Consider the following 14,199-nt stretch of genomic DNA (forward strand, 5'->3'; position numbering starts at 1 on the left):
ATGGATCTGCTGTTTTCATTGCATTGGATTGCTTATGCAGGTAACGCAGTACACAAAAATTCCTAGGAACAAATACACAGATGCACAGACACACTAACACCCATCCCTACCAGTGGCTAATGCTGGAGACCAGGGTACAGAAGTCAAGTGTGAGACAACCTGTTTAACCTCAGAAGACCACAACATAGGACACAGTACCTGTATCGAGCTAAGAAGACCTGCAGTTTTGCGGGGCCGTGGCTGCCTGACTCGGGAATTAGAGAGATGCTGTCAACATCCAGTTCCTCCATTTCACTTGCAGTGTCCACCTTCAAACAAACAAACAAACAAACAAGCATTAAAGATGGAGGATAAGACATGGCCCAGACTAGAACAAGGGAACACTCAGGGGATCTCCAGAGCAGTGAACCAGTCCTCCGAGCTGGTGTGTGATGCCAGTTGCCCCCTGGAACTATCTGTAAGATTTCCTGATGAGGTGTGGAAGTAGTGATAACAGGCAAGGGTTTGTGGGGGATATTAGGAAAAATTCTTTCCCAAGAGGGGTATGAAGTCTTGGGATAGTTCCCACACAGATGGTGGATCTCCACCCTTGAAAGGCTTCAAGCCTCAGCTAGACAAAGTCAAGGCCAAGTGACCCGAGGCCACAACAGCCCGTTAGCTGCTTTCTTCTTGGAGTAGCACAATTTGTACAAATTAGAATTAAACGTATGAGCATCCAAAGCCTTTTCAGCTTTTCATGCATATTTGCTCATGTTTCACAAGTGTTTCTTTCAGGCAGCCAGGAGGGAAGGAAAGCAAGACCCAGCAAACTCAGCAGTGCATTTATTCTCTCTTGACTAGAAAGGAGACACCCTGGATGGGTCTCCCATACTAACCTCTGGAGTCGGGCAGGATTTGGGACTGTTCTGCATGGATTCAGATTTTGAAGAGCTTGACTGAGATTCCACCCTCTTGGCTTGTTTCTGAGAGCTGGTAGCAACAACTGGAGAGCCAACAGTAGCATCAGGCATCCGCTGTGAGGTTTCCAACTCAACCTCTTCATTGTGGGTCTTCTTTGTGTCCTGGTGAGTCGGCAATGCAGGGACAACAGTTGAATCTGCAATAAAATAATCTGTTTGTTGCTTTTAAGTACACAGAGAACACAAGATCAGCAGTGAGTACCAAAGTGCCCTCAGAGCAGCTCAACTCTCTCAAAAAGCGATTCATTGAACAGTGCAACAGACTAGATAACCAGGGCTCCCTTTGGTCAGAGAAGTGCTGGGTGTTCCTTGATGACTCCAAAACAAAGGTATTTAAGAGAGAGAGAGAGAGAGAGAGAGAGAGAACCAGAGAGATCTGAAAAACTAAGCAAATGTTTTCTTTACACCTTTCCGTTTGCACCAATAACACAGGTCTGCAGGCAAACCCAGCAATTACCCTTCTCCCAGCGGGGCTGCGGGGTGGAGCTGCACAGGGTGAGGGGAGGCTCCGAGGTCACCAGTGTGGAGGTGAGAAGGTCAATTTTCCCCGTCTGAAGCCGGAACTGTTTGAGCTCCTCAGACAGGAGGCTGAACTGCTCTGTTTGAGTGCGGCACTGGTCTTCCAGATCCTTTACCCGAGCCTGAAGGGAGAGGCACAAGAGATATAAGCACACATCTACACCACCAAGAAGCCTCCAAACAGCATTTGCCTTGGTGGCATCTTTTTAGAAACTGAGTAATACTCGATGTCTAAGGACTTAAAAGGGTCCCCCCAGTTCTGGAATGCTCAATAGGAGTTGGCAGCTCCATGCCTGCCCTACCCAGACTCACTACTTCTTAGGAAGCCAACTACAAATTCAATTCAGAAATTGGATTCAATTACGATTCAAATAGGAATCCCTGAATGAGGAATAAACCCCAAAATGCTGGGTTTGAACATAAATGTCCTATCCAAGTCTTGCATAAGGTAGGGTGAGACGTCTCAAAAACAAGCCCTGAAAACAGAATGATTGAGAATAGTCATTCCTACTCAGAGAAGGGAAAAATGTTTCCATTTCTCATTCTTTTTCTACCATCTCTACATCTTCCCCATCCAAAATGCTGTCAAATCCTGGCCACCCTTTCAACTGTCCCTTCCTCCCCTACACACTCCCCAGCTGTGGCAACTTCATGCCCAGGAGAACACAACTTTTCACTCTTGCCACCACACGACATCGCTCATCCAGGTTCAAAGACCACTTCACAGTGTGGGACCCGCTCATGAAATTCAGGCAATACCTGAACAAAAGCCACTAATGCTTGACAGCATTTTCTCACCCAATCAGTAGTTCTTCAACAGAGTTCATGCAGAAAATCCAACTTATTTAATTTGATGTTAGTGCACCTGGCTGAGGTCCAGCTCTGCCTTGCAGGAGGTGACATTTGAGTGGTTCCTATTCCCGTTTTCCCTCTCCGGGCTGAGACCACATCAGGCTTCCTAGGCACTCGTCTAATCGTTTTGCGTAGGTAGGACACATCAAAACAGAAGACGCTGAACGTGCTCTTCAAAATCTTCTGCTCTATAGATTTGTTTTTTTGAAATGCCTAATCCTTCTTCAACCTCAAAAATTGAATCGAGCCTTGAAATATCTTGTGAGACAGAAAAGCTGCTTTTTAAGCAACTCTAAAACATATCTGACCTGGAGGATGCTTCTCTCCTGTCTCACAGGACTGCAAAATCCTCCTGGCTCACTCTCTACCAAATTCCACATATGCATGTGACTATCTCTTGCTTCCTACTGACTGGCTAGGAGCTCTCTGTCTCTAAGGCAAAACAGCTATTTAGGAAATTCATCACGAGAAACTCATTGCTACAAAGGCTGGAAAGAAGAAACGGTCTCTATAATGAAAGGTGTTACTGGATTTCACAAACAGCTTCCAGAAGTATCTGCATTCTCCACTTCTCTTTCCATTAGCCACATCACACCAGAAATGCAGACAAAAATCACAACCCTTCCTAACCTTCCAGATACCCACAGCTACCATTCCAGCACTGTAATTTAAGAGATGTAAAAAGCCATAGCATGAACCTTTGTGCTCTGACAGCCTTATCTGTCCCAGAGTTCAAAGAAAGAGACCCGTTTTTAACTTATGAGGCCTTTTTTGTAAGCAATGGTGACAGCTGATATTCTTTTGCTTACCTTTCGTTTTTTTTTTAGGACTTCCTAGTCATTGAAGCCATATTGCACAGGATTTCTCTGAAATCATGAGTGCCTATATTTATTTCAGTTAAGGTTTATAACATAAATGCTCCTTCCTAAGTGTTGTGTTTTAATTAAAAAAAAAATACAGGCTATAAGGACAACTGTACTGGATGAAACCAGGGCCTGCTCTGCACCAGCACCTTGTCCCTGATCCCACCTTGGCACAGAGTCTTCAACAAACAGCAGGTACAAAAGGACTGAGGGACCACAGAGGGTTCTCCACCTTGGGACCTGGAGGCCAGAGGCTGCAGATGCCTCTGGATGTTGTCTCTAATAGCATCATAAACCTCCATCCTGTAAGTTTGTTAATCACAGTTTAAATCCATTTATAGTGGTGGCCAAGCCAATATCCTGGATAATCCTGAGTTTAATTCTGAGATACCTAATTAACTGGTCAGGTGTCTTTTACATCTTGTGTTATTCAAATCAATGTACAAGCATTCCCTAATTATTTCTGTCACATTGCAAATGATGCATAGGTCTAGCAGAATGCTCAGGGATTCACACACGAGGAAGCAGCGAGTTTCCAGGGCAGTGCTATGGAGCGGGTGGACAAGAATAGGGAATCTGAGGACACGGTCAGGATCTTCAGGGAAGCAGCAGGAACCCAACGTAGGAGAAGGGTGACTCTGTGTCTATGCTTAGTCCAAAAGGAGAAGAAAGAGGAGCCACACACCAAGTGCAGCTGAGCAGCATGGTTACTGGAGGAGGCTGCAAGAGCAGGGAGCCCAGCGTGGTGGGGTGAACGTAACCATCAATTCAGGAACTTATCTTTCCACCAAGCTAGACCCACCACCACCACAACATTCTTGTCCTCCCAGACATCTTCCTTCCTGGCTGTGCTACTGTGGATGATGTTGCCCATCCTGATCATCCTTGTTACCTTTTTCTGCATCTTCTGCTATATGTTTTTGAGATTTGAGAATCAGAGAAATATTCCATTTAGAAGGGGAGACTCTGGAGGTCTGCAGACCAACCTCCTGCTTAGAGGATGGCTAACTCCAAAGTTTGATAAAAGTTTCAAATTTTAATTGATTGAGGAAGCAAAGCTTTTAAACAGAAAAGCAGCTTGTAGTGGTATTTGTAGGTACTTGTAGGGACTTGCAGTGGTAGCTCCTTTCAATACATTTAATTTTTGGAGGTGACACTCTCACAATCTTTTACATAGAGTACAGTTAAAAGAGACACATCAAGCCACTACCAAAGTTAGGTCAGAGGAGAAACACATCCTACTTGATAGGCTTATATCAGTACCTGCATGCAATCCAAAGTACTCTGTCAGCAAGGAAAAGAGCAAAAAGAGATATAAAACCACATCAGCAATCACATTAGTGAAGAATCTGCCTTGTTTCGTACTGATGTTACCACCCCATGCCAAGTGTATGTCTGCTAAACTAAATCTAAACGCAAGAAACCCACTGCATGTATAAGCATGGACCTTGTGAGGGCCTCCAAATTTCAGTAAGCTTTTAGCAACAAGTTTAAGTGCTAAATTTCAAGTCTTCTTTTCTTTATTGCAACCACTCTTAAATACCACAGAACAGGCTCATTCTGGCCAGACCTTTACCCAGGTCTGAGACCAAAGAGTGCTGGAAAGCAAGACAGCGCTCAAAACCCACCTTGGACAAGATTCCAAGCAGCTCGTAGCCTGCTCAGCCATGCACCGTGCTCCCAGGTCAGGAAAGACAAGCAAAGCTCATCTAAGCTAAGCCCTAATCACCATGTCCTCCAACAAAAGCCTAAACTGGATCCTTGAAACCCAGCTCAGCTTTTTCATCTATGAAGTATAAAAGGCAGCTGAGACTTCAGCCCTCATTTACTTTGGAATCACCTCTAAGTCTTTCATCTCCATGTCCATAAACTCTTAAGGTCTTCTTTCCAAGCTGCACCCGTCTATATGCAGCATCTGTTCAAAGAGTAACTACCCCACACCATCCCTCACCCTCTGGCATCCTTATGACAGAATCACAGAATAGTAGAAGGTATCTCTGGGGATTGGAGAGCCCAAAGTCCTCCACTCAAAGCAGGGGCAGCTAAGCAGGTTTGCTCCAAGCCTTGCCCAGGCAGGCTTCAAACACCTCCAAGGAATGGAAGTTACACTAGTTTTTAATGACAACTTCTCTTCCTTCTGCCCTCCTGGTGTCACTGACTCATAAAGCATCCCTGGACCAACATGGAAACAAAAACATTTAACTGATGAGGCCCTTATGGAACAGCACAACCAGCCCCTCAGGTCTTAAATGACTGTCCCCTTCCTCCTCTACACAGGTAGCTGTCTAGTTGAAACCAAAGTGGCTGCTTCAATTTTGCAATGAATTCAGACGACATTTGTTGTGTATCAAACCTCTCTTCCCTTAAAATGTTACTAAGAAACCAGCTAAATGTCAGTGGAGATAGGAAAAATGGTTGTATCAGCCCAGCTCTTGTCTTTGCAGCCAAAAGCAGTGGCCCAGGAAAGAGCCAGGGAACAGGCAATACTGGAAATAATATCACTTCTCCATGACATTCCCCCGGCCTGCAATAATTTCAGTCCAGCCTGGCAGGAGCCCGGCACGCTGGGGATCTCACAGTGCACACCCTGATCAGACCCGCTCGGAACAGATGCTGTTTGCAGGCACGAAGCAATGTCCTCAACCAAGGACGCTTCCCACCGCGCTCTGTCGATGCTGCGGAGTCTCCTGGGCTCCTGACAACCCCAGAACAGTGCTGGACAGAGATGATTCATTCCACCCTTCTGACTCTATGGCACTGCTGCAGTCAGGGTCTTGGCCTCATTAACAGAGGTCTCATTATTGTTCAAACACACACTGAGGCACCCTGCTTAGCCTAAGGTGTTTTTGCTTTCAGAAAACCTCAGCCTGAATCATTAACTACCTGCCCACACGACAAAGCCCCTTCTTTACAGATGTCAGAGAACTCACACAGCTGGTCCCAGACTAGTAAGTAGCATGAAAGAGCTGCCTCATACCTCATGACTTGTTATGCTGAGGCAAAGGCCACATTTCTCCTTTATTCATTAATAAATAGCATAGAGCACACATAACGCACCCCCCCCCCAAAAAAAAAAATCAAATAACATGGCCACAAGTATTCTTTCTCCCTGCAGAAGATCCTGGAAAAGGCAGCAGGCAGATCAGAGGTTAGTTCTTATATGCAGCCTTCAAAGAAGTATTGGGAACAGCCTGAATAAAGGACCCTAATTTAAGGACTGTAAAGGCTGGAGTTGAACCAGACAAAACTATAAACCCAGCGACGACTCTGTCACCACAATCAGTCCTTGGGCACAGCAGCACTATCTTGTGACAGACCTAGACTTCACAGCATTCCACACAAAAATCAACAAAATCCAGGGCGTCAACAACACTATTACAAACAGAGGATACTAAATCTGCAGTCCCTTATCTGTCTTGTTTTCTTTTGTCTTACCTCTAGAAGCTGCACTGCTCCTTCATGTTCTCTTTTTGCCTCTGCCTGGGCCTTCAAAGAAATAAGAAACAGTAAATAAAAAAGCAGCCTATCTAAGCTCACTCCTGCTAATACTATCATCACCTTGACAGACCCCATTATAGATTTAAAATGTTGGCTGAAGGCACCTCTGATCTATGGACAAAGAGCAGTGCGAGCAGGAGAAAAGCCCCAGGTAACAGAATTCCCATAGACAAAGACACGTTTCCTGTGTTACTTTCCTGGTAAACGCACACATACCTCCTCCCACACCGCCCCTCCAAGCAGCCACGGTGCAGAAGTCCCATCTCTTTCCAGGGATTCAGAGAGTAGAACGCCCGTTTTCTCACACGCTGCATACCTGCTGCAACCGTCTGACCTCCTCTTGTTTCTCCTTCAGCACCAGCAGCGCTTCCTTGTGCTCAACTTCCAGCTGCTGCCTTCGCTCAGCCACATCTCTCATGTGCTGCGGAACAATTCACAGAGGGTTTTAGGACCACATTACTGGAACATCGTCCCATGTCCTCTCACAGGCCACAGAACCAAAATATTGTCTGTATTTCACATCATCATTAAACAGGGAAAAGCAAGAATTTCCCACCACAAACCAGAGCAACACAAGCAAAAAGAATGCTTCATTTGGTGGTGGCCACCATCTCTCCCCTCCCAGCCAGACCCCTGCAGCAGCCTTTCTCCAGCATCTCTGCCCACCTTGGAAAGTCAGACCCCAGGGTGCCAGCACAGAAGATTCCCCAAGAGAAGCACAGATGCAAAAGACTGGACAAAAAAAGCAGAGAGACTACTTGTGCCATCCAAAACAGTACTAAGTTTCAAAACAGTTCTTCCAGCCATACAGGTCATACTGACCTTCAGCACCTGCTCTAGATTCTCCAGCTTGATTTGGAGTCCTTGATTCGTCTGAATCACTGAATCGCGTTCCTTAGTAACCAAAACAACCTGCAACTTCAGGTCAGCATTCTCAGATTCAACCTGGAAAGAAAGGCTTGCCAATCAGCACAAGTAGCCACAGTCAATGTATACATAATATGGGACCATTTATTTTCACCTCCCAATAGACTGTTTTACAGACCTGACTCCTAGTTGTGATATTAGAACCACCAATCCCCTCTACCTCTGGTTTTCATCAAAAACAAGTGTTCATGCCTTTGTGTTTGTCCTCAATGTGATGTATACCTATTTGTACATTAACACATTTGCACATTAACAAGTCATTTTGGTAGGCAAATCATGTATGAACTCAAGGAGGGGCATCACTCACGAACAGGAATTCTACAATAAACACAGGGCAGTTTTACTGCTGTGCTTGCAGGCGCCTGACAGGCACCCAACATTTACTAAGCTGGCAACCTAAAACCCTACCACTCCAGGAAGTTCTTCTCAAAGTCTTACAGAGCTAATGCTCCATCTGACAGACAAAAATACTGCTTTTTACCTGCCCTGCCCATCCAGCCTTCTCGTTTAGCTGCGAGTTCTCTTCAGCCAGTCGTGCATTTTCACTCTGTATCTCCTGCAGCTGGATCTCCTGTCCAGAAAAGCAGGTGTTACTCCACCAAGAGCCCCATTTAACCCCCCTGCCACCTTCTCCCACTGCGTGTCAAACAGGTAGCCCCACTGCTCCTGCTGAACGATGCCGCAGGATGCTGATGCAATGCTGTTTGAAGGCTGCAAGACACAAGCAAGCAGCACTACTGAAACAGATACCAGCCCTGTTGTCAGGTACTCTTAAGTTTCTTTTTTCATTTCTGTAGTCCCAACCTGCAGAATGAAAAAGATATTCCCTTGCCTACCTCACAACTCCAGTGCCACCTCATGTAGATGCTGCTGTCTGGAACTATACCCCATCTACACCTACAATTTGGCAAGTTTCACTGTTGGTTCAAGAAAAAAGTCTTCTTGAGAAATTTCAGTTTAAGGAGGGAATATTATTGGGGATAATAAGGCCTAAAAGGAGTTAGACTACAAACTCAATTTAAAAAGTTTTAAACAGCTAGGTCTAACTCAAAAAATGAGGATTCAGTCTGGAGTCAAGAAGGCAACGTGAGCCAGCTATCACTATCTTAGATAACAGTGTCTCTGGGCAAGCAGGAGACCACAGAAATGCAGGGAGACTTGGCTGGGTCTAGTCCATCTGCAAGGCTCTGCACAGCTGCTTTGTAGAGCACTGGAGAAATTCAAGTTTCACAGTCCCAGACAACTCCACATGGACACACAAGCTCTCCCCCATGCCAAAATTGTACACAAGTATTTCCTGGTTATCCCTATGCAGGCAGAGTCTCGGGCCCAGCAGTATAAGATGGGTTGGTCTGTTCTTGATCTTGAAAAGCTACTGTCCAAAAACGCCTCATCCGATGATGTATTTATCCCTTAAGGACCTGAAAATAAACCAGAGCAAAGGGGCCTCTAGTCCGGAATCCTACTGCCTACAGCGGCCAACAGAAGATGTCTAGACAGGAATGAGAAAGCAGAGCAAGCAGGCAATGATTCATTCAACGTATTCATTCAATACTGTGGCTCAGGAACTTGCAGCTCATGGGAAATCCCAAAGAAGCTCAAGAAGTTCCAAGGAATTTTTTATCTTAAACAAAGAAGCACACTCAGATTTGGTCTTACCCACATGAGCCAGCTTGTAACAAAGACAGTATTCCATACACACTCAACAAAGAAGAGGTTCCTAACAGGATAAACATAAAAGTGATGTCTTTTTCTGGGAGTTGATCTCTTCCATGTCCTAAGGTAATCTAGACAACAACAGATTCCTCAGACAACAGATTCTGAGTGAGCCAGACCAAATGCTACCCAGATGACCCTGGACTGAAACAAGGCACATGAACACTTCCATCAAAAAGAAGAAGCCTGACTCCAAGTTGCTGCAGCAACCAAACATCTAACCAAGGTACTGATCACAGAAGGAAAGACTGTTCCACATAGCTTGGATTCAGTAGTTACAAATGTGTGTGACCCATGGCAAAAAAACCAAATTGTACAAGTCATGCAGGAGAAAAGCTCCATCAGATTCAGCAGCCAGACTGAAGGTTCCTTCTCTCAGTATTTCTTTTTTTTTGGTCATGACAGTGTTGAAGAGCCATATTCTGACCTATCTCGTGGAATACAGATGCACATAAGTCTCTGGCTGAAGTTTCAACAGCAAAGGTACTAGCCAGAGGGCCAGAGATGCAAATAGTTTTAGACGGCTTCTGAAGGGTAAGGCGAAGCAAGGACACTGCTCTGGCACCTTGAAACAGTGGCAAATGCTCAGAATTGCAGCTGACACTGTAGAGAGACACTAGGAAGCAAGTGGAAACACACAAGAATAAACAATTAGGCTGTGTTTCACGTTGTCCAATGCAAGATCTACAGAGAATATGGATAAGGCAATTAGTGCATAAAGACAGACTTTTTGACTCCGATGGCTCTGCCCATCTCAACCTCAGGGCTACATTCGTTTTTAAGCAGTTCTAGACAGCAGGAAAAAACAGAACAAAACAAATAAACAAAAAACAAACCCTTTAATTTAAGCTCTAACACGTAATACCATGTGAAAGGCAGTACTGTACCAAAAGTATATGAAGAATCAACACATATCAAAGAATAAAATTACTTTTGTGAAAATATGGGAATTAAAAGAGGCAGGTAAGATGAACAAGAAGTTGGGAGCAAGAGACTGAGCTGTCCCTTATAGCTATTTAGACCTGACCTGAACTGAGCTTTGAGCAAGACGCGAAACATCTACTCAGAGTCAACACTCTTGAGTGAAACTAAACGTTGTGATAGTCACCAATAGCACATTTGGGCAATATGCTTAGCAAAATTCAAATGCAAGGGAAAAGTCCACGTTCTGTGATATGACCTGCAGAGGCAGGTTTTCATCCAACAAATAAGAAGCACAAGGAAATGACCATGGGTATCTGTAACTCCCATCTCAAGAGGTAGAAATCTCATAATACTTCTCTGGAGTGCTTGTGAAAATGGTAAACCTCACTCCAAACTAGTAAGAGTCATGGAGTTTCATCCAGTAATGAAACCCACAGCCAGCTGAAAGACTAAATAAACAATTCCAGCTTCAAGGACTGAAGTCCAGAATTTGTGTCACTGCTAAAACCAGGAAAAAACCTAGTGACCCCTTACTGAGATAAACAGAAGAATATCCAAGAGGAGAACACCACAGTTAACTTTTTGACTGTTATGTTTGCAACAGAAGGCAACAAGAATACTTACTAGTTCTTTGCATCTTTTATGCTTTTTCCTCACTTCATGTTCAAGGTTTTCACATTTTTTGCGCTTTTTTTTGAGTTCAATTTCCTGCACAAAAGAAGCACACATTCGTCAGTGAACCCATGTTCATACAATGTACAAGAAATTCAAGCGTGGCTTCTCTGACCCAATGCCACACAAGCTTTTGCCATTTTCTTCAGAAAATTGCTTTGGGACAAACACAAGGAGTTTTTTAAATCCAAGGAGAGTTTTAAAAAGGCAATAAAACCAAAAAAATTTCAAGTGCTACAGCACTCCCTTTCTTCTCTCCTCTGACCCCTTCAATGTTTGGAAACTGTCCTCTGTTTCCTATTTGCACAAATTGTTCCCATTTGCACATAGAAGAAGGATGAGATGTGGGGGGAAAAACAGTGACAGAGCTGTGCAAAATACCCAGCTTGAGACATTAGCTGTGCTATCTGAACTCTTATTCTAATTCAAATGACATCTAACTGGAGAGCAGACACCCTCTGGTTAAGTACCTTATTTCTATTTACTTGCTACCATTCTTGGTTCCCCAGACAGTTATGAACTGCTGAACCTCAGTGTGAATAGTCCTTGTTTACTGGAATAATTTGCAAGGGACGGATTCCTTATACAACATCTGTCCCACATTAGTCACACCTAATCCATGCCCATATAAGACTAAATCCAACACAGCACGGAGACTGCTGATATGTTTCCCCTCTCATTTTCTTCTAAAGTGTTCCACTGTTGGTGAGTGCAAGACTTGGCAAAACACCTGACTCAGCAATGCCCTCCATGCCTGTGCTTTGCCCACTGATTTTCCAAGTTGTGCCTAGTTCGAGTTCCCATTTTCACAAAATGGGTTTCCCAATTTCACAGAACACTTGCCCCTAGAAGTACTTCTGTCCCCCAATCTCTGCTTGGTTTGCACAAGTTAAAAACCCAAGCAGCAGCATTGCACTCCCTCACCTGAAAACAGACTCGCTTCATTCTGGAAGGAAAAGGCCTGTATCTACAGTCCCCTCCTGAACCTCCAGACAGGAACCACAACTCACCAGATGCTCTATCTGCTGGCCGGTCTCTTGTCCTGTTATTGCATTTTTGGGAGGGAAATTTTCATGTTCTTCACAAGTAGGTCCCAAAGGTAGCACACCTGGCTCCACCTGAAGAGGAAGAGAGACCCCAGTGAGTTCAGAGACAACCAGAACAGAGCAAGCTGCGCACACCAAGGGAGAAGAGACTTTAATGACAGCACGGGTGAGCAAAACTCCGTATCAAAACCCCCACTCTTCTCTAAACAGCACCATTATACATGAAAAGGGGTTGTTGTCTTGCTAGAGACTACTCAGCCAAAGAGAGACCTGCGCTGAGCAGCTCCCAGTACCCAGAGCCAGCGGCTCCCGCTCGGCTGATCCCGCAGTGCAGCAGTCGGCCCAGGAAGCTCTCAAGCCCCAGCTCCCATTGGTGCCTCATCTACGGATTCAATGAGAGGAAGGGCAGCATCTTCCATGGCCCTCTTCAAAGCAACACCAAAAAAAAAAAAACAGGAAAAACATCAGGAGAAAGAACAGGACACTCGTAAATAGCAGAGAGTGGCAAAGAGGCTTTCGGTGACACTTTCAGAATCCAAAGGGAGGAAAAGGCAGACAAGAAATGCCAAGAGAAACACATCTCAGTGGCTAGTCATGAAGAAGTGATATGGCAGCACCTGAGCCGTGTGTCTTACGTGTGCCAACACCAAACTAGAGGAAGGGAGAAACAAGGCAAATCCTACCTGGAAACTTGCCCCGCTCACACCTATCTCACTGTTACAAATATTCACACTCACTCATAAAAAAGTTACAGAAGCCAATTACAGAGGCACTCAAGAATCCCTCCAGAAGTAGAGATCTACTTAAAAATGGAGGGGAAAAATGTTGGGTTTTTTTGGATTTTTTTTTCTTTTTTTTAAGTCAAGTACATGGTCTGGAGACAAAGTTTCATAGGAAATTTAAAACACCTAATGAATTTTTATGCAATCTTTCCCTCTTCTTAACGCCAGTCCTTAACAAAATGTCCAGCCTCTTCATTTGGGCTACAAACGAAACATACCCTTAATGATCTGGTTCCTCCGTGTCAAGTGACACATTTGAACAGCCATCTCCATCTAGGCAACTGCTTGACAGCAGGGTAGGGCCTGAAGTGAAGGGAGAAGTGGGGCTTTCACGTTATTTTAAATCTTAGATTTAAAGTTACTCCTGAGAAATAGATTTTGGGATCTGGAGATCAAAGCCAACCCAAGGAATGAACAAGGCCAAGGAACTTATGATCCTACCTGAGCCTGTGGCCTTTGGTTGACACCTCAACAGAAACAGGATCTCCCAATTTGCTCTGAACATCAACAACACTGAGATATCTAAGCTAGTCACTCTGAACTCCCTTTACAGGCAATCATTAGGACACTATCAAATCCACGTCTAATTTAGTTTGCATCTAAGTGCGTGGTTCCACCATAGAAAGCCAAAAACAAACAAACAAAAACCAAAAAAAAAAAAAAAAAGAGCCAAGCCCAGCTTATCAAGATTTTCCAAGATTTTCAGATTCTCTGCTAAAGAGATGGTGCCTGAAATGTGAAAATTTTGGAACTGGCAGCCTGCAGTGAGCGTCAGCGATGTCAAAGCACCCACGGAGCCGGGTCAGCACGGGACTCCGGCAGCCGAGAACCAGGCAGGGGCTGGAAAACCCGAGTTCCTCCTTCCAAGCCAGGCACCCCTGAAGCCCCAGCCCTGTGGGTGCTCAGATAAGCTCAGGCAAAGGGAAAACAAGATTTTTCTGCCAGTGGAACTACCCAGGGGACTAAGGCATCTAACAAGATGCCAGGTCTCACCTGGTGCCAGAAACGTTTCAGGGGGAATATTTAACTCTGGGAAATCCATATATGAATGCTTGAAACTTCCTTTTATTTTTCTTCCAAGCCATCTGGCATAAAATATGTTTCAAATCTGTATCTCACCCTGCCCTGAAATTACAGGGCGAGTGCCCTGAAAAACTGCACTTTCTCACAAAAAGAGTCCTTTCAGTCACCTCAGTTGTTTAAGGTCCCTAGCAGCCAGGATTAGACACCCTCTGCAAGGGTATAGACCATGCTTAACAATTCAGAGACATGATCTCCTGCAAACAACAATGCGGGACAAATCTGCTTGTTTGTGTTCATTTCCCAATAAAAAGCTAAACAAAACAGTTAAATTCCTAATTAGAGACAACTTTATGATTGTGCAATGAAAAAATTTACAAAATTAAATTCGCCCACATGGACTTAATTTTCCCCCAAGAGG

General features: G+C 44.6%; 1 protein-coding gene across 1 annotated transcript in view; it reads right to left on the minus strand.

The window, feature by feature from the left end:
- Positions 1-14,199, minus strand: part of TSPOAP1 (TSPO associated protein 1) — a 65,561-nt gene that overhangs the window by 28,710 nt on the left and 22,652 nt on the right. The window contains exons 6-14 of the mRNA XM_088529961.1: positions 11,941-12,048; positions 10,883-10,966; positions 8,100-8,189; positions 7,514-7,636; positions 7,008-7,112; positions 6,629-6,679; positions 1,417-1,600; positions 876-1,096; positions 199-308 (exon numbers count right to left, since the gene is read on the minus strand). Of these exons, the coding sequence (XP_088386087.1) occupies positions 199-308; positions 876-1,096; positions 1,417-1,600; positions 6,629-6,679; positions 7,008-7,112; positions 7,514-7,636; positions 8,100-8,189; positions 10,883-10,966; positions 11,941-12,048 (1,076 nt within the window). The remainder of the gene's footprint in view (positions 1-198; positions 309-875; positions 1,097-1,416; positions 1,601-6,628; positions 6,680-7,007; positions 7,113-7,513; positions 7,637-8,099; positions 8,190-10,882; positions 10,967-11,940; positions 12,049-14,199) is intronic.

Source organism: Tinamus guttatus, unplaced genomic scaffold (assembly GCF_059628265.1).
Source record: "Tinamus guttatus ecotype Peru unplaced genomic scaffold, ASM5962826v1 Tinamus_guttatus_pri_ptg000356l, whole genome shotgun sequence".
In the NCBI taxonomy this organism is placed as follows: domain Eukaryota; kingdom Metazoa; phylum Chordata; class Aves; order Tinamiformes; family Tinamidae; genus Tinamus; species Tinamus guttatus.